The sequence below is a fragment of the Aquarana catesbeiana genome, linkage group LG01 (assembly GCF_042186555.1).
Source record: "Aquarana catesbeiana isolate 2022-GZ linkage group LG01, ASM4218655v1, whole genome shotgun sequence".
In the NCBI taxonomy this organism is placed as follows: domain Eukaryota; kingdom Metazoa; phylum Chordata; class Amphibia; order Anura; family Ranidae; genus Aquarana; species Aquarana catesbeiana.
In genome coordinates this window covers 524,547,711-524,568,512 of record NC_133324.1, presented here as the reverse complement: position 1 = coordinate 524,568,512, position 20,802 = coordinate 524,547,711, and the positions used below count along the sequence as shown (strand labels likewise).

General features: G+C 43.3%; 1 protein-coding gene across 17 annotated transcripts in view; it reads left to right on the top strand.

Moving 5' to 3' along the window:
- PTPRS (protein tyrosine phosphatase receptor type S) overlaps positions 1–20,802 on the top strand; it is a 744,226-nt gene that overhangs the window by 108,669 nt on the left and 614,755 nt on the right. For all 17 annotated transcript variants that reach the window (XM_073594561.1, XM_073594552.1, XM_073594489.1 and 14 more), the window contains exon 2: positions 4,219–4,357. In XM_073594561.1, coding sequence (XP_073450662.1) covers positions 4,282–4,357 — 76 coding nt within the window. In that variant the 5' untranslated portion in view covers positions 4,219–4,281. The remainder of the gene's footprint in view (positions 1–4,218; positions 4,358–20,802) is intronic.

Below are 20,802 nucleotides of genomic sequence, written 5' to 3'. Positions count from 1 at the left end.
ACGTTTAAGGAATGCATTACGGTAAAAAATATTTAGACTTTAGAACCACTTTCACCCCCTTCCTATCCAGGCCAATTTTCAGCTTTCAGCGCTGTCATATTTTTAATGACAATTGCGCGGTCATGCAACACTGTACCCATATGAAAATTTTATAATTTTTTTCCCACAAGCTTTCTTTTGGTGGCATTTGATCACCACTGGGGTTTTTTATTTGTTGCTAAACAAATAAAAAAAGACAGAAAATTTGGAAAAAAATTGTTTTTCTTTGTTTCTGTTAAAATTTTGTAAATAAGTACATTTTCTCCTTCACTGATGGGCACCGATGAGGCTGGGCACTGATGGATGGCACTGATGGGCAATGATGGGTGGCAATGATGGGCAATGATGGCACTGATAGGCAGCACTGATGAGGAGGCACTGACAAGCATCCCTGGTGGGCACTGACAAGCATCACTGGTGGGCACGGATTGGCCCCTGACATCGTTGATGGGTCTGCACTGATAATCAATGCGCAGACCCCCCCGTCAGAATAGCCTCTTATCTGCTCTCCTTTACTCACGCCCTGTCAGCATGAAAATAGGAAAAGCTGATGTGATCAGTTGTGATTAGATACAGCTGATCACATGGTAAAAGGCATCTGTCATAGGCTCTTTACCGAGATCGGAGATGCGGTGTGTCAGAGCGGCACACCGCACTACCGATTGCTGGATGAGCGACTTATCCTGCTGGATGTCGTATAAGTCAGGATTATGAAACCACCGCCCAACCGTCATTCTGCTAAGGTTCTCTAACAAACTAAACAGGTCAGGGATAAAGTTGTGGAGAAGTTTAAAGCAGAGTTAGGTTATAAAAAATATCCCAAGCTTTGAACATCTCACGGAGCTTTGTCCAATCCATCATCAGAAAATGAAAAGAGTATGGCACAAAAGCAAACCTACCAAGACATGGCCGTCCATCTAAACTGACAGGCCGGACAAGGAGAGCATTATTTAGAGAAGCAGCCAAGAGGCCCATAGTAACTGTGGAGGAGCTGCAGAGATCCACAGCTCAGGTGGGAGAATCTGTCCACAGGACAATTATTAGTCGTGAACTCCAAAAATCTGGCCTTTATGGAAGAGTGGCAAGTAGAAAGCCATTGTTGAAATAAAGCCATAAGAAGTCCCGTTTGCGAGAAGCCATGTGGGGGACACAGCAAACATGTTGAAGAAGGTGCTCTGCTCAGTTGAACCAAAATTGAACTTTTTGGCCTAAAAGCAAAACGCTAAACACACCATCCCCACCGTGAAAAATCGTGGTGGCAGTATCATGTAATGGGGATGCTTTTCTTCAAAAATATAAACAAAGAAAGAATTTCTCCTGCGCTTGTGAAGGCGTTGCTAGAATAGAGTGGTAGTACTTTCAAAGGGAGGGAATTAAAAGATGATCATGCGTGTCCTGCTGCCTAAGCTGACCAGGGGTGGTCCGAAGAGAGCCAGGTGAAGGAAAGAGGTGGAGGGTGCGTGATCTAACGCTTTGATCAAATTGATACAGTTTATTTATACTGGTGATACTCGAAAAATTAGAATATCGTGCAAAAGTTAATTTATTTCACTAATGCAACTTAAATTGTCAAGCCACTCCTGAACAACAAACAACGTCAGAGGTGTCTTACCTGGGCTAAAGAAGAACAGATCTCATCTGTTGCTCAGTGGTACAAAGTCCTCTTTCCTGATGAGAGCAAATTTTGCATCTCATTTGGAAACCAAGGACCCAGAGTATGGAGGAAGAATGGAGAGGCGCACACTGCAAGATACTTGAAGTCCAGTGTGAAGTGTCCACAGTCTGTGTTGATTTGGGGAGCCTGTCATCTGCTGGTGTTTGTCCACTGTGCTTCATTAAGTCCAGGGTCAACGCAGCTGTCTACCAAGAGATTTTGGAGCACTTCATGCTTCCTTCCACTGACAAGCTCTATGGGGATGCTGACTTCATTTTCCAGCAGGACTTGGCACCTGCCCACACTGCCAAATTACTGTGCTTGATTGGAAGTAAACTCGCCTGACCTGAACCCCATAGAGAATCTATGGGGCATTGCCAAATGGAAAGATGAAAGACATGAGACCGAACAATGCAGAAGAGCTGAAGGCCGCTATTGAAGCATCCTGGTCTTCCATAACACCTCAGCAGTGCCACAGGCTGATAGCTTCCATGCCACGCCGCATTGAGGCAGTAATTGCTGCAAAAGGGGCCCAAACCAAGTACTGAGTACATATTCATGCTTATATTTTTCAGAGGTCCGATATTGTTCTATGTACAATTCTGGTTTTATTGACTGCATGTAATATTCTAATTTTCTGAGATTGTGGATTTGGGGTTTTCATGAGCTGTAAGCCATAATCATCACAATTATGACAAATCACGGCTTGAACTATCTTGCTTTGCATGTATCTCATATATTAGTTTCGCTTTTTGAGTTGCATTAGTGAAATAAATTAACTTTTGCACTAATTTTTCGAGTATCACCTGTATACAGAAACAAATAAATGTATATAAAAAGTAGCTACGTATTCATAAAAACAGGGTTACAAAATATACACATTAAAATTTTAGAAATTGGACATGCCCATGCAAGGGCAAGTGCTAAAAGGTGGCTTTTTTATGAATACCTAGCTACTTTTTATTTGCATTTATTTGTTTCTGTATATAAATAAACTGTATCAATTTGATCAAAACGTCAGATCACGTGCCTTCCACCTCTTTCCTTCACCTAATGCTTTTCTTCAACAGGGACAGGGAAGCTGGTCAGAGTTGATGGGGAGATGGTTGGAGCCAAATACAGGGCAATCTTAGAAGGAAACCTGTTAGCATCTGCAAAAGACTTGAGACTGAGGTGGAGGTACACCTTTCAGCAGGTCAACGACCCTAAACATACAGCCAGAGCTACAATGGAATGGTTTAGATCAGGGGTCTCAAACTGGCGGCCCTCCAGCTGTTGTGGAACTACCAGTCCCATGAGGCATTGCAAGGCTGACAGTTACAAGCATGACTCTCACAGGCAGAGGCATGATGGGACTTGTAGTTCCGCAACAGCTGGAGGGCCGCCAGTTTGAGACCCTTGGTTTAGATCAACGCATATTCATGTGTTAAAATGGCCCAATCAACGTCCAGATCTAAATCCAATTGAGAATTTGTGGCAAGACTTGAAAATTGCTGTTCACAGATGCTCTCCATCCAGTCTGACAGAGCTTGAGCTATTTTGCAAAGAAGAATGGGCAAAAATGTCACTCTCTAGATGTGCAAAGCTGTTAGAGACATACCCAAAAAGAATTGCTGCTGTAATTGCAGCGAAAGGTGGTTCTACAAAGTACTTACTCTGGGGCTGAATACATATGCACACCACACTTTTTCACATATTTATTTGTAAAAAAAATTGAAAACCATTTATCATTTTTTCTTCCACTTCACAATTATGTGCCACTTTCTGTTGGTCTATCACATAAAATCCCAATAAAATACATTTACGTTTTTGGTTGTAACATGACAAAATGTGGAACATTTCAAGGGGTATGAATACTTTTTTCAAGGCACTGCATGGGACCAGAAAGCTAGTTTGTGTAGTGTGGGTAATGTGTGTAAATCACATAATTGGCTGTAAATAATTAAAGATGTTTTTACAAGTTATAGCTTACACTTTGTAGTTAAAGAGGAGTTCCACCCAGGGGGTCATGTAAAAAAAAAAAAAAAAAAAAGTCAGCAGCTACAAATACTGCAGCTGCTGACTTTTAATTGGACACTTACCTGTCCTTGGGTCCAGTGATGAGGGGGATCGAAGCCCCGCTCGTCTCCCCCTCTGTTCAGCGACGCCAGCATTGCAACTGTGGGCGCCGGGCTGTGGCTTCACAGCCTGGCACCCACTGCGCATGCGCGAACGGCGCCGCGCGCCATGATTGGCCGCTCAGTCACCTGGGACCTGTAATGGGTCCCAGATGATTGACAGGAGGGAGGGAGCAGAGCGGAGCCGTTCCTGTGCCGAGGGGGAAGTGATGTCACCAGCCCAGGCACTGGAAGGGGCAGACTACGAGGGACCCCCTAGCAACAGGCATTTAGAGGTGAGTAAAAAAAAAAAAATATCCAAATGTTTTTTTGTTTTGTTTTTTAGGATTTTTCATGTATTTTTGTTTTTTTGGGTGGAACCCCACTTTAAATAACAACAATCTCTGTTTTGTACTTTTTTTCCCACAGATGCTGCTGCCAGTTTGAGCCCAGGCTATAGTAGTTGCACTGATCCAGGGAGTCACAAGCTGGATGACCATGAGCAGTCCTGGCGTGGTGCTATTTGTGTGTTTTTTTAGCCATGTTCTCTCTGGACTCAGGGCAGATGGTAAGTAAGTGAAAACTGAACCAGTATCCTGAATGCTACTATTTCAACTTCATAGATAATTTGCACTTTGAAAAGTTATGCATGCTACATCTTTGGTGCAGTTTTTCAAAAGTGCACAAAAAAAAGGCACCTTTCATTGTAAGTCAAATGGAATGCTTTAAAAGCGCATCAGTATGAAAGGGCCCTTAAAGCAGAGTGCGACCCAAAAGGGGGAAGCTCTGCTTGTTTTCTCCCCCCCTCCCCTCCTCTGCCACATTTGGCACCTTTCGAGGGGGAGAGGGGGAGGGGGCAGCGGGTACCTGTTTTTGACAGGTACCCATCCCCACTTCCGGGAGACCTTGCCGCGGAGAAACCCACTCCTCCTTCCTCCGCTGTCGGGCCATTTACAGAGCGCAGCACACTTTGCGCATGCGCAGTAGGGAACTGGCTTTAAAGCTGCAAGGCTTCACTGCCGGTTTCCCTCACAAGGAAAGGCAGCGGCAGCACCCAAAAGCTGAAAAATCGGCTGGGGTGTTGACATTGCAGGATCCCTGGACAGGTAAGTGTCCTAATATTGAGGCTTGGTTTACACTGGAACCGGGTGCGGATCTCACAGGGGGGAATCAGGGCCGAATCTATGCCTGAATTCGGCCCTAAAACAGAGACAAAGACGCACAGCAGTTCTGTGCAGTGCGCTCCACAGCCGCCCTGGAGATATGTGAACTGGCTCCATAGAGAGCCAGTCACATTCTCCTGCTATGCGAATTGGATGTGGAGAAACCCGCGGCCGTGCAACGTTGTAACCAAACAAAATGTATGTCCTTTTTTCCCCCACAAATAGAACCAATATTTTTTATTTTTTTGCTATAATAAATATCCCCCCCCCCCCCCCAAAAAAAAATACATTTCATCATCAGTTTAGGCCAATATGTATTCTTCTACATATTTTTGGTAAAAAAATTGCATCAAGCCTATATTAATTGGTTTGCGCAAAAGTTATAGGGTCTACAAAATAGGGGATAGATTTATGGCATTTTTATTATTTATTTATTTTTTACTAGTAATGACGGCGATCTGCGATTTTTAGCAGGACTGCGACATTGCGGGAGACAGATCGGACAAGGGGTTAACACTAGGGGCGATCAAGGGGTTAAGTGTTCCCTAGAGATGTGTTTCTAACTGTGGGGGCAGTGTACTGACTGGAGGAGGAGAGAGATCGCTGTTCCTAATCACTAGGAACAGCAGATCTCTCTCTACTCCCCTGTCAGAAAGGGAATCTGTTTACATACACAGATCCCCGTTCTGGGAATGATTGCGGGTGGCTGGCGGACATTGTGGCCACCGGCCATGCGCATCAGCCTTGGCACCACACCGTGCGCTCGCCCCCTATCGCTCATGAGACAGCTGACTTACACCTATGCCAATTCGTGCAGCCGTGCCAACCTGCTGCAGTATAATGACGGCGGCTGTTCGGCAAGTGCTTAAACTCTGTACACAGCCCCATATGCTATGTAGCAGTATAATGCCGAGTAATGTGTAGCTTGTATTGGTCAGCAAAGTCACATGACAGTGCTTACCAGTGAGGGGCTCTTTTCCTGTCCCAGAAGTAAAAAGAGACTCTAATTGGACAAGAATGTCACATGACCACACTTGACAAATTAACCCTGGCTATTGCCAGCATTATGCGGCTACAAACTGGTACACCAGCTGACATGAGCAGCGGAAGATTGTCGACAAAGGAGGTTATTTAGAAATCATCTTTAATTGTATTGTATAAGGCAGATGTCGTAGTGTTCTTTTGGAGGCAGTGAGCACTAAATTCAAAGTCCCTCTTCATTAAAGCCTAACTTTTAGCACAGCAAAAAAAAAAAAAAATCCCACTACAAGGGTTATTTTTTTCTGCACTTGGATTTTGGCTTTAAGGTGCAGGAAAACTGCTGAATCTTTACATGTAGAATTTACCCTTCTATATTGGGTCATTTATTTGTTCAGCTGTTGTATCGTCTCCCCAATGTGAAGGAATTTGCATTCCTCACTACACTACACTGCATATACCAAGTTACTATACTTGTGTTTGGGTGTTGGGTCTTTTGGATGTGCAAGCTCCTGTCTCACTGTACTCCTGGACTTAATAGACACATGCATGTGAGTTTTTCCGACACCGCAGAAAAACTCACAACACACATAGCAATTTGAATATATTGCTCTGTGTGTTCTGTTTTGTCCCTTTGGTCCTGTGTTTTTGCTTGACCTTGTTGATGTTTTAATGACAGACATGTCTTTGTAGCCGCAAACTTTCAAAGCACTCCTGAGATGTCTGCGTTCTTTGTCTTTAGACTCTTATTACCATCTCAGCCAGATGAGTTCCAATAACCCTATAAAATGTTTAAAATATAGTGTAATCTGAAGACCTCTTGTATGTGCTGATATATGCCTACCACTGTGCTTTTCAATATAAGTGTGCACTTTACACAACACTGTGCTCCACCGCGTGCTATATAGTGGGCCACTCACTAGATTCTGTTGGCCACCAGGACCCTCTCAGCCTTATCACTTTAAATCAGCAACATGGGTAGGGTGTACTCTGCATCCCGCCTTTTATCCTCTCTCTCACCCAGTTTGGAAAATGTTATCCCAAACAAAGAAAAAGAGTTGTCCAATGATTGTGCAGTACATTTATTAAAATGTAATCTAAAATCAGTACAGCCAAATGCAATTACATTGCTATGTGCCTAGGCCAGCACCAGCTCAAACAGTTTGTTAATCTTGTATTTGCTGCCGTTCTCTCCGGAGAATCGGCGTGCGTTCCACCTGAGTTGAATGTGACGTCAGCGAAACCCAGAAGTAACGACCGCAACCAGAACCTCAATGCATTTCACCGGAAAGGCCTCATCAGGAAGTCCTCAGGAAGGGGGATGCCTTTTTGGTGGCATGTTGTGTGTTGTCACAGCATCTTGCAACCAGCAGCAAGTAAAGGGATGCAAGCTGATTATGGAAGCATGAGTCTGCTTACATGCTTGTTGTTGTCAGTTTGAGACAAAAACCCAGCAGTAATGGTAGGATCACCAGGTTTTTTTAAATAGAGACTAACAGCATAAAAGTCAAATGTGAATAGGAGCCCTAAAGCTCCACCTGCTGCCTAAAATTAGGAATACAAAATATTCACATATAAAGTTTCTTTGATTGGAAAAAATATAAACAAACTAAAACTCGCGCCAAATGGTGAACTAAATATCATACAAAATTATAATTAATAAAGACCACAGCAGCTATTGCAAAGGTACTAAACCTTAAAGATACATGTAAGAATTTCAACAGCGCTTATGGATAACATACTGAAATACACACCTAGTATGTTATCCATAAGCGCTGTTGAAATTCTTACATATATCTTTAAGGTTTAGTGCCTTTGCAATAGCTGCTGTGGTCTTTATTAATTATAATTTTGTATGATATTTAGTATACACATAATAAAGTGCAAAGTACTTAGCACTAAGGTGACAAGATTGAAAGGAAATGCTCGGAGACCACGCTCTGTAGAAGAGCACAAAATCCCCTCTTGTGACCCCACTCACCAGAGCCCGTCGACCCTTAGCTTTGCAGTCCAGGGGTCAAAAAACGCTTAGTGGAGTCACGATGGTGAATCCAGGGTCGGAGAAGCTCCCACAGGTAATTCATGTGCGGACCAGGGAAACAATATATTAGAGGAAAAGAAAAAAGGCATATAGTGAAGTACAGCCGGCACTGTTTAAACTGCGCATTAACAAAACACCACTCACGAGACAGCTTGTAAAACAGGCATCAGTGTAATCCGGGTTCGCAACCGTAGCGTGGTTCCGCGTGCGTTCCACGGATACCAGAAGTAGCGCCACAGGTACGTAAAACCGGAAGTGCCCCAACGCGTTTCGCGCCTCCTCCAGGGCGTCATCAAGGACATCACTTCCGGTTTTCACACAGCGTAAAGTATGTGCAAGAGCGTGGGTGTCTCCAAACAGATCAACCAATAAAATTAGGAGAGAACCATCCAATGTAATTAAACATCCTCCTCCCTTGACTCGCATCATTTCCTGTTATTGCCGTGTTAATGACAAAAAACGTTATTGACAAACAATCTAATTAAAAAGCATGTTTAAAAAGAACATGTATAAAAACATTAATAATAATTTGATTTATTGAAGTTCATACAATAAATTATTATCTACAAATAAAAATAAATATAAAAATTAAAATAAAAATAAATATAAAAATTAAAATAAATATAAAAAATAAAAATAAAATGAAAATAGAAATAAAAATAAAATAGAAAATAAATGGAAATAAAAAATGGTAATAAAAATCAAATAATAAGGATAAAATAAAAAATTTAAACTTTACCAGTTAGACAAAAAGCAATTTAGGTCTAATTCAATATTTAAAACATAGGGGCTCAAAGTGCCCAACCTATTTATCCACTGGGTCTCGTTTTGTGAAATTGATTTCTTGAGGTTAGAGCCCCTCCAATGTGCCTCGACCCTATCAATTCCACAAAATTTGAGACCCCGGGGGTCCCTATTATGGAACAATCTAAAATGATTAGACAAACTGTGATGTTTATAACCTTTTCTAATCCTATTCACGTGTTCACGTAACCTGATGCCCAATCTTCTAGTAGTTCTACCTACGTATTAGAGGCCGCAACGGCAGGACAAAAGGTACGTGACATGGGTAGTTCCACACATAATAATTTTTTTGATTTCATAAGATTTGCCTTGAGAAAAAGAATTAAAATGTGTAGTTTTCCTAACTCTATGTTTGGAGGTTCGACAGATCATGCATTTACCACAACTGAAGAAACCTGTTTGATCCAAGAAGGTGAGAGTCTACCTGGGGGGATTGATCACGTTATGTGCCAATTTTAACCTAAGAGTTGGAGGTTTGGTATAAATAAATAAATCTTTGAGTAGTAATGACCAGTGTTCTTTAATTTATTTTCTCAAATTGCCTGTGTTGTCTTGTAAAGCCTGTCAGAAAGGCAACACCATGATTTTTCTTTTTACGTGTTTTTTTCTTGAAAAGAGATTCCCTATCCATATTTCTTATCTTTTCTTTTGTACTTTTAAGATCGCTAATTCTATAGCCGTTTTCTTGGAACCAATCAACAATATTATAATCTTCAATTTTATTGCAATTTCTTTTTACTCTTAGCATCTGGCTTTTGGGGATACCATTCAGCCATCTTGGATGGTGGCAGCTGCCCAATGGTATATAACCATTTGTCAACTTCCTTGAAGAAAGTGCGGGTGAGAAGCCTCTCCCCCTCCTTGAAAATGGTCAGATCCAGAAAATTACCTGAATCATGGCCATATGTCTCAGAGAAGGAAATACCATATGGGTTATCACCCAATGGCTTCAAAAATTAAAAAAAAAGATTCCTTTGATCCTGCCCAAATTATAAAAATGTCATTGATATATCGTTTATAGAAACTCAACTGTGATATACTCCTTCCATAAATGGCCTTTGCCTACCACCAACTCATAAAAAGGTTTGCCACTGAGGGGGCTTATTAGCCCCCATAGCAACGCCCCTCTTTTGCCTATAGTATTCCTTCTCATGCCCAAAAAAATTTGTGACTCATTGCTAGTATCAAGGATTCTAATAGAAAATCTTTTTGCTTGGGCTTCATATCAACACCATCCAAAGCCCATTTTACTGCCTCCAATGCATGATGTTGTATATTAGTGTACAGTGAATTAACATCCACACTCGCTAGAATGCAATGTTCATTCACTCACAAAGGTTCAATGAGTGTTATAAGATACTTACTATCTTTGAGGTAGGCTGGGCATTTCTGGACAATGGGCTGTAGAAAATAATCAAGATATTCCTTGAGCCTAGAGAAAAGGGAATTTACCCCACTAACTATAGGTCTCCTGGGGGCTTGAGAGGATCCTTATGAATTTTTGCCACCTGACATATGACCGGAACCCTAGGGGCATCCGGAACAAGAAAACTAGTTTCCTTTTTGTTGATAATTCCAACTTTGTGTGCTTCCATGACCAACCTTTTCAGCTTGGCTTTAAATTTGTTACTAGGATTACCTTTTAACTTTATAGGTTACTAGTCTGTTTAATTCCTCCAAATAATCATTTTTATTTAAAATTACCAACCCCCCCCCCCCCCCCCCCTTTATCAGCTGATCTGATCACTATATTTTTCTTTTTCTCCAAAAGCCTTTTTCAACATCTTTTTTCTGTCTACTTAGGCAAACTTTTAATTTCTCTAAATCTTGCTCAACTACAGATTTAAAAACTTCCACAAAGTGATTATTAGTCAGTTTGGGGTTAAAAACTGAATTGTTTCTCAAGGTCGTATGAATAAATTCTGCTGCAACTTGATCTGTTGCTAAATTGCTTTTAGCATAAAGTTTTTTAATGTTAATTTTACGTATGAACTTCTGGAAATCAATAAAAACATCAAACTTGTTGAGATTTTTTTCTAGAGCAAATTTTAAACCTAATTCTAAAACCTTGTTTTCTTCCTCCGAGAAAACTGCATCACTCAAATTAAATATCCCTCCGTCTATGTTTCTCGTTTTCTTTTGCCTTTTCCCTCCTCTGCATCCTCTGGTTCTTCTCTTCTTGTTGCTTCTTGGTGTGGTGGAGGAGGCGCCATGGAATACCATGGTCTCCATTCCTCCTCCCTCACATCCTGAGGATAATGGCCTCTCCCACGCCTTCTGGGATTGTGGCCACCTCTTGCTCTCCGAGGCGGACCCCCATATCCTCTCCTTTGAAAATCCCCTCTATGATTACTATTGCCTGGATAACCTCCTCTCCCCCTAGGTGGATACTGATTGTAATATTTGGGGGTCCAAGATGTTCCACCATAACCTCCCCTATACTCATATCCCCTAATATTACGAGAACCCCCTAGCTGACTGCTGTGTGTAATCATGGTTGAGAGGTTCATATCTGTAATAGGTAGGGACTCCATAATGTGGAGTTACAGGATGAGGTGAACCCCCCCCCCCCCATAGTGGTCACCCCTCTCAAAATCTCTCCGTTGCCCTTCATATTTTACAGGAGTTTTAGGATACTAAGGACCAATATCTCTTTCTTCCGTAGAATCCCTATAGTTACTGGCCGGTTCTTCAATGATTTCTTGCCATCTACATACTTTATTTGTTTTATAATCATTGGTATCTCTAAGGTATTTTTTCATTTTTTTCTTTTGCGTTTCCTTATTTAATTTCTCTACAAAGTCTTGTAGATGTTTCATTTTATCTTTATATTCCCCTGTAGCAATGGAAGGCCCTAATTTCGATTTTATAGCATTAATATTGGCCTCCAGCAATTTAAGTTTCCTTTCTTTCCTGGTTATTAACAATTCTAGTAGTTTTTTCTCAGTATGATTGAAAAAAGAAAACCACTCGTCTTCAAGTTCCTTATCAATCAATCCATCATTAGGGGCAACATCCCACCTCAGTCTTCTGGGGGTGATGTTGTTTTTAATATATTTGCCTATTGCAAAAATGCCCCACCAGGTTTTAACTTGTTTATCCAAAACACCTCTGAGGTGTTTGAAATCCTGGTTAATATCATGGTTGCCATTGGTTTTTGTGAGAAAAAATCATCTGCATTTAAATTCCTTATTGACAAACGTGAAAATTTCCATGGCCGCTGAGTGCACTCTAATGAGAAAACAAAATATAAACAAACTAAAACTCGTGCCAAGTGGTGAACTAAATATCATACAAAATTATAATTAATAAAGACCACAGCAGCTATTGCAAAGGTACTAAACCTTAAAGATATATGTAAGAATTTCAACAGCGCTTATGGATAACATACTAGATGTGTATACATAATAAAGTGCAAAGTGCAATAAAACAAATGCCCAGTGGTAAATAATACAATGAAAATATATATGTAAAGTGCCAAGTGCTTCCAACGGCACTAAGGTGACAAGATTGAAAGGAAATGTTCAGAGACCACGCTCTGTAGAAGAGCACAAAATCCCCTCTTGTGTCCCCACTCAGCAGAGTCCATCGACCCTCAGCTTTGCAGTCCAGGGGTCAAAAAACACTTAGTGGAGTCACGATGGTGAATCCAGGGTTGGAGAAGCTCCCACAGGTAATTGATGTGCAGACCAGGGAAACGATATATTAGAGGAAAAGAAAAAAGGCATATAGTGAAGTACTGCCGCCACTGTTTAAACTGCGCATTAACAAAACGCCACTCACGAAACAGCTTGTAAATCAGGCATCATTGTAATCCGGGTTCGGAACCGTAGCATGGTTCTGCTTGCGTGCTTCCACGGATACGGAAAGTAGCGTCACAGGTATGTAAAACCGGAAGTTCGTCAACGCGTTTCACCCCTCCTCCAGGGCGTCATCAAGGACATCACTTCCGGTTTTCACACAGCGTAATGTATTTATTTATTTTTTAAATTTGTAGATAATGTATTGTATGAACTGCAATGAATCAAATTATTATTAATGTTTTTATACATGTTCTTTGTATACATGCTTTTTAATTAGATTGTTTGTCCATAAAGTTTTTTGTCATTACCACGGCAATAACAGGAAATTATGTGAGTCAAGGGAAGTGGATGTTTAATTACATCGGATGGTTCTCTCCTAATTTGATTGGTGGATCTGTTTGGAGACACTCACTCTCTTGCACATAAATTACACTGTGTGAAAACCAGAAGTGATGTCCTTGATGACACCCTGGAGGAGGGGCGAAACGCGTCGGCGCACTTCCGGTTTTACGTACCTGTGACACTACTTCCGGTATCCGTGGAACCACGCTGCTGTTGCGAACCCGGATTATACTGATGCCTGTTTTACAAGCTGTCTCGTGAGTGGCGTTTTGTCGATGCGCAGTTTAAACAGTGTCTGCAGTACTTCACTATATGCCTTTTTTCTTTTCCTCTAATATATTGTTTCCCTTGTCCACACATCCATTTCCTGTGGGAGCTTCTCCAATCCTGGATTCACCATCGTGACTCCACTAAGCGTTTTTTGACCCCTGGACTGCAAAGCTGAGGGTCGACGGGCTCTGGTGAGTGGGGTCACAAGAGGGGATTTTGTGCTCTTCTACAGAGCGTGGTCTCCAAACATTTCCTTTCAATCTTGTCACGTTAGTGCCGTTGGAAGCACTTGGCACTTTACATATATATTTTCATTGTATTATTTACCATTAGGCATTTGTTTTTTTGCACTTTGCACTTTATTATATATACACACCTAGTATGTTATCCATAAGCGCTGTTGAAATTCTTACATATATCTTTAAGGTTTAGTACCTTTGCAATAGCTGCTGTGGTCTTTATTAATTATAATTTTGTATGATATTTAGTTCACCACTTTTTTTTTAGTACACCACAAGTTTTTTTTTTTTAGTCCTTACCATATGTAAGTAAAGAAAATTTTACAAAACTTCTACACATGTATACATTACATTTCCTTTAAAAGCTTGTAGCTTAATTCCCCCCAAGGACCAGAGCTTTTAGTTTCAAAGATGTCGGTTTTGTATCAAATAAAATAATCGCCACAATACACTATCCAATTAACCAATTATCCAATTATGAATCTTTTTTTCAGAACAATGGTTAAACTTAACCATTGGTTAACTTAAAGTGGAAGTTCACTCTGTCAAGCAACATTGACTATTTTGAATCTTTATACTGCTAGCATTAGTAAATAGATAGGAAAATATATCATATTTACTTGTTTTAACCACTTCAATACCAGGCACTTTTACCACCTTCCTACCACCCCTTGGCATTTTGTGTGTTTGTTACAGAACATGCCCACAACTTTGAAGATATTTCCAGCTCATTCAAGTTGGATGGTTTGCGCTTGTGAACAGCAATCTTTAAGTCTGACCACAGATTTTCTATTGGATTGAGGTCTGGGATTTGACTAGGCCCTTCCAACACATTTTTTTTTTTTAACATAAAGTTTATTTCATTTTTCAGACAGACAGAGAATAAATCACATTACAATACCATTTAGCATAGTCGTTTTACAGTGGAACAATCTGTTGTGCAAACACACACTTATAGCAAGTGCAACAATTTTTACAAAAGTAAATGATAACTTGGCATTTACAATATTAGCCAAAATAACAGTTAAAGGACTTAGGGGCGAGGAAGAGGGGGGGGGGGAGAGACATGGGAAGGAAATGGGGGGAGAGGGAAAGGATAGGAAGAAGAAAAAAGGGGGGGAGGGCGGGTCTCACCAAGTCCAACTTGCACTTAGTTCCTATGAGTGAATTGGAGTTTAAAAGTGATCGCACAGGAAGGTGGTGCTAGAGGGGAGGTGACATGGGGATAGTATAACTACCAGAAATTATTCTAGGGACAGGTGTCTCGCCTTAACCCAACAGGCCCATATCTTATCGAATTTGTGTGGGCAGTTTCTTCCTAGGTACGTTAGTTTGTAGAGGGGCAGAGCGGCATTTACCAGGGACAGCCAGAGCTGCTTTGTGGGGGGCTGAGTCTGATTCCATTGTAAAAGAATAGCTTTCCTCGCATAAAAGGACGCATAGAAAACAAATAGTTTCTTCCTCTGGGGGGCTTCAAGGAAATCGCAAATACCTAACAGGAGCAGAATAGGACTAAATGGAACCATGACCTTACCTATAGAATTAATCTCAGATAGGACTTCCCTCCAGTATCCCTCCACCACAGGACAGGACCAAACCACATGGATGAAGTCTGCATCATCCGAACCACATTTAGGGCATATTGCCGATCTACCCGGGTAAATCGTTGCCAGGCGTGCAGGGGAGTAGTAGGCTCGATGAAGAAATTTTAACTGGGTGTATCTGTCTCTGGCTGAAATCATTAGGGGTAGATATTGCTGAACCCCTTCCTCCCAGTCCTCGTCAGTTAGGCCCGGGATATCGTTCTTCCATGTTGTGTATAATCGTGAGACCCTAGTGGTATCCAGCACGGCCAGTCTATTATAAATGTTAGAGAGTGCACCTCCACCGTCTAAAGACCGCAGCATGTTTTCTATATCAGATAGTTGTAGATCTATCCCCGGGGGGGGATTGGGACCGGTATGCGTGGCGTAGTTGAAGGTACCGAAAGAACATGTGGTTCGGCAGGTCTCTGTTACGTTTTAGGGCATCAAAAGTAAGCAACTGTCTTTCGGAAACGATGTCACCCAGACTTATAATTCCATATCTGACCCATATGTTCGGGTCCGGTATTGAAGCAAAGTGGGGTAAACGGGGGTTACCCCACAGCGGGGTCGAGGGGGACCACGTATTCGGTTTCCCCATCTTCAAAGCAACCGTGTCCCATACTCTAATTGTCGTCTTCATGAGCGTAGTCACCCGGGTGCTAGATTTAGGGCCCTTATGTATTAAGACATTTAGCTCCTCAAGGGAGCCCAACAGCGCCGCCTCCAATTTAGACGCGGGGTTAGCCAGTGCTTTGGACAGCCACCATCGAACGGTAACTAGGACCGCTGCCCAGTAGTATTTTATGAAGCATGGTAAAGCCATGAGGGAGGGTTCTCAGTTCAGATACCTGGGGGTGGAGATACACAGGGATCTAAAGCATTTTATTCCTCTAAATTTGACCCCGGTGGTCTCCCAGCTGTCCCATATGTGTGTAGTTTGGAAAAATCTTCCGCTCACACCTGTGGGTAGGGTCAATCTGATTAAGATGACCGTGCTGCCCAAGTTCACCTATCTTTTTAGGCACACTCCTATACCTATACCTGTCTCTTTCTTTAACAAGCTAGACAGCATACTTACTTCTTTCGTGTGGAAGGGAGCAATGCCTAGGATAGCTAAAACAACGCTGCAACTACCAGTTACAATGGGCGCATTATAACTGGTAGTTGCAGCGTTGTTTTAGCTATCCTAGGCATTGCTCCCTTCCACACGAAAGAAGTAAGTATGCTGTCTAGCTTGTTAAAGAAAGAGACAGGTATAGGTATAGCAGTGTGCCTAAAAAGATAGGTGAACTTTGGCAGCACGGTCATCTTAATCAGATTGACCCTACCCACAGGTGTGAGCGGAAGATTTTTCCAAAATACACACATATGGGACAGCTGGGAGACCACCGGGGTCAAATTTAGAGCAATAAATTGCTTTAGATCCCTGTGTATCTCCACCCCCAGGTATCTGAACTGAGAAACCCTCCGGAGCTGCTCATCCGGGGGGGGGGGGGGATCAGTGCCGGGATGAAGAGGGAATAGTATGGATTTACCCCAGTTTATACACACCCCTAAGTACCTTCCGAATTCATCAATCACCGAGAGCGCAGTCCGCAGGGAAACGCCGTCATCTGTAAGATATAGGAGAGTGTCGTCGGCATATAATGATATTTTTTCGTGGAGGGGACCTATAGGAATACCCTGTATCACAGGGTCAGAATGAAGGAGGATTGCCATGGGCTCTATCGCAAGTGCAAGGGATAAGGGACATCCTTGTCTCGTACCCCTACTCAGAGAAAAGGGTGCAGAGAGGACAGTACCGGTGCAGACCCTTGCCGTCGGAGCCCTATACACGGCCCTGACCCAGGAGACGAAGACTGGACCAAATCCGAACCTGCGGAGGACCTCTCACAGATACTGCCACTCAACCGACTCGAAAGCTTTCTCTGCATCCAGGGAGGCCACTACCGCAGGACAGCTGTCTCCAATCCCCGAGGCCAAGACCGAGTACAGTCTACGGAGTTTGATATCCGTACCCTTGCCAGGCATGAAGCCCGATTGGTCTTCATGCACCAAGGTGAGAATCATCTCATTCAGATGTCTAGCAAGGATTTTTGTCAATACTTTAGCATCCGAATTAAGGAGGGATATTGGCCGATATGACGAGCAAAGCTGAGGGTCCTTACCCGCCTTGGGAATCACTATTATAATAGCTTGAGCCATGGAGGGAGGAAGGGCCTCCGCCTGTAATGTTTTGGTGATCATGTAATGTAGCCTGGGTGCCACTGCCTCTATATTCTGTTTATAAAATTCTGTTGGGAATCCATCCAGCCCCGGGGTTTTACCTGATTGCATTGAGGCTAGTGCAATTTGTGCCTCCTCCAGGGTAATCGGGGCCTCCAAACTTTCTCTCGCTGAGGAAGAAAGAACCGGGAATGATACTCTATCTAGAAACTCAGATAGCTCTCCAACAGAGTAGTTTGCCCTAGAGGAATACAATTTAGAGTAGTATTCTATGAAGCTGGCATTGATTTCCACCGGGGCAGCCACCAAGGTCCCGTCCTCTTTCCTAAGCCGTGCTATAGTGGAAACTGAGGACTGCTCCTTAGAGATCCAAGCCAGCAGTTTGCCCGTCTTATCCCCCTGCTCGAAAATTCGCTGGGTTTGAACTAGTTTGGGGCTTTTTTACCTTGGCCACCCTGAGTAACATCACCTCTCTATATGCCACCCTCATATCTTGACCTGTGATGGGATTGGCGGTCTGAGCATACCGAGCCTCAAGGGCCTGGGCCTTTGCCTCCGCCTGTTCCAATGTGATCAGATCGTTTTTGCGTTCAGTGGCAATTGAGGAGATATAGCAACCTCTAATGTAGGCCTTAAATGCCTCCCAATCATTCCCCGGTGAGGTGGTGCCTGCATTTAGAGTCCAGAATTGTTTAATTAAGCTAGTTATTTCAAACTCAATAGTGGGATGTGTTATCCAAAATTTGGATAGGCACCAGATCCTATCCGCTGAGGGCGTCGTAGTTTGGATGCAACAAAGTAGAGGAGAGTGGTCTGATATACCGCGGGAAGTATACTGATATCCTGTAGTTTGGGGAGCATACTGACACTTGCGTATATGAGGTCTATACGGGATAGTGAGTTATGTGATGAGGAATGACAGGTATACATGCGATCTGAGGGGTGCTTCCACCGCCAGACATCCACCAACCCAAACACCTGCGCCCATCTAGAGAGGGCAGATTCTGTTTGGGGGTCTGACGAAAGCTTATCTAAAGAAGGGTTGGGTGGGATATTAAAATCTCCAACTAGGAGAACGTTATCTGTGGGGAATTGTGACAACGAGGTAATAGATTGGAGGAGGGAGAGATTAGCAGGAGGTGGCAAGTATACACCAACGATCACCAATTCAATCATGTCAACAAGCACATGGAGCAGCACGTATCGTCCCTCCGGGTCCAGCTTTACCCCAAGGATCTCAACAGCCCAGGGATTTGTGTATCAAAATACTAACCCCATGGGAGTAACTCGAGTGGGAGGCATGGTAATGATGTCCCACCCAGGGACGTTTAAGACTCATAATTTTGCTTCCCACTAAATGAGTTTCTTGAAATATACAAATTTGGGGATTATATTTTCTTATATATTCGAAGACTAAGGAGCGTTTGATTTTATTGTTGAGACCCCTGACATTCCACGATAGGATTTTCAATGGAGCCATATTATAGAAAAATGGGGGGGGGGGGGGGGGTAAGTAACAGGAGATCCTTGTAGCCAGGACCCGAAGAGTCCGACACCTCCACCAAGTCCAGAACCATGGGGAGCCTGCTGACCCATAGTATCCAGATTATTAGCGTAGAGCACCACAGATTATGCCTATTTACCATTATTATACTCTGTCCGATCAAATGTGAGCAAACAAAACAAAGATGTAGAACGAAAAAGGAAAAGAAAAAAAGGAAAGAATCGAAAAACCAAACAAAAAACATAAAACCCCACCCAACCCACCCCACACCCTGATAAACATATCTCAGGGTGTCTGTGTACCCGAACCTATCCCAACAAACACTTATATATCTACAGTTTAGGAAAGATTCCTGTGGGGGGAGTGCGTAAGAGGGAACACACCCAGGACATCTTCCTGAAGATGGGAACAGGACACTCCGCCAATCGTTATGTCTGGAGGCAACTTGTGATAGTAATCCACATTTATAGGAACATATCTATCTAGAACACGCAGCATGTTACACTTGGATCAAACTAAGGGCTCAAACTTAGTTACTATTTAACCTGACATGACCGATTAAATACTCTGTAGAAGAAACTGAAACCCAGAGTAAAAAGGAATGATGAGATCTCCCTCAATTCTCCATGCACACCCCCACCCCAAATCCCCGGAAAGCCACAGTGTGTGACAGTGAGTCCCAACATAGCCACAATTCTTGAGCAGGGATTAAATTATAGTTACATGTGAGTCCTGCAGCTGTAGAGGTAGAAGATCCGGAGTCCATCCCCCACCCCCTCGGTCGATCATCCTGGGCAGGAGGGCCATTAAAAGAAATTCCTTCCAGGAAATAAAGGAGGATCCTCAGCTCCATTTTGCAGGAGAGACAGAACACAGAAGGTGCCTAGCAAACCGGGTTATGACTGCCCACACACCCTCTACTCAGCACATGGGAAACAGAGCGGTATACGGGGGAAAGCGTGTCACAACCGCTTACCATAAGGACCCCCTGTATCCTCGCAAGTGTCGGGTCAGAAGTCACCACTCGCCGGATAACATAAACCTCCGGTCTCCTGGGGGGGGGGGGGAGGCTCGCTTCTCGCAGAGTCTCACCAAACGGGGAGGGATTATAGCCTCAAGAGATCAGTGAGTCTAATGACTTCTATGCAGGCAAAGACAGCATGTGACCGGGAAGGAGAAGTGGAGATGAACACAGGGCGGAGAACGAGATCAACGAGCCCCCGGGAGGGACTCCAGCCAGCGGGTTGCCTCTTCAGGTTATGTAAAAAATTTAGATGACTCACCATCCACCACCTTAAGTTTGGCCGGGAATAAAATATTGTACTTCAGCCCCTTCGCACGTAATTGGGCTTTGACGTGGTCAAAAGTGCGCCTTTGCCTCTGAGTTTCCATAGAATAATCTGGGAACATCATAATTTTAACATTCTCATAGCGCAGCTCCTCCAGTTTACGTGCCTCATGGAGCACCAGATCCCGGTCTCTGAAATTAAGTAGCCTGAAAATAAAGGTCCGAGGTAGAGCTCCCGGCGGGCCCCTCACGGATGGCATCCGATGCGCTCTCTCCACCGCAAAGTAAGGGGAGAAAGGAGCCTGTGGCAGTAGCTTGCGCAAGAGTCTCTCCGTGTATGCAGCCGGGTCGCGGCCCTCGGCACCTTCAGGAAGGCCCACCAGGCGGAGGTTATTCCTCCGATTCCTATTCTCCTGATCTTCCGCACGAGTCTCCACGGCTTTCATCTTAAGTTGCAGAGTGCGGAGGGAGGCACCATGCTCTCGGATTGTGTCTTCTGTGTCCCCAATCCTTCTCTCAGATTCATATAACCTGTCACGGAACTTGTCCATGTCTCTCCTCACCAGCCCCATCTCCATCTGGATCTGTTCAATTTTCGCTGTAAGTGTTGTCTGGCAGCCCGTGATGGCTTGCATTAGAGCACTAAACTGCTCACACCCCCAAATGCGGACGGGTCTGACTGGTCAGTTTGAGACGCCATGTTGCTCTTGGCGAGAGCACGTGCACCACGGGACAGCGGCGGGGAATTAGAGGTAGGATTCCGCTTGCG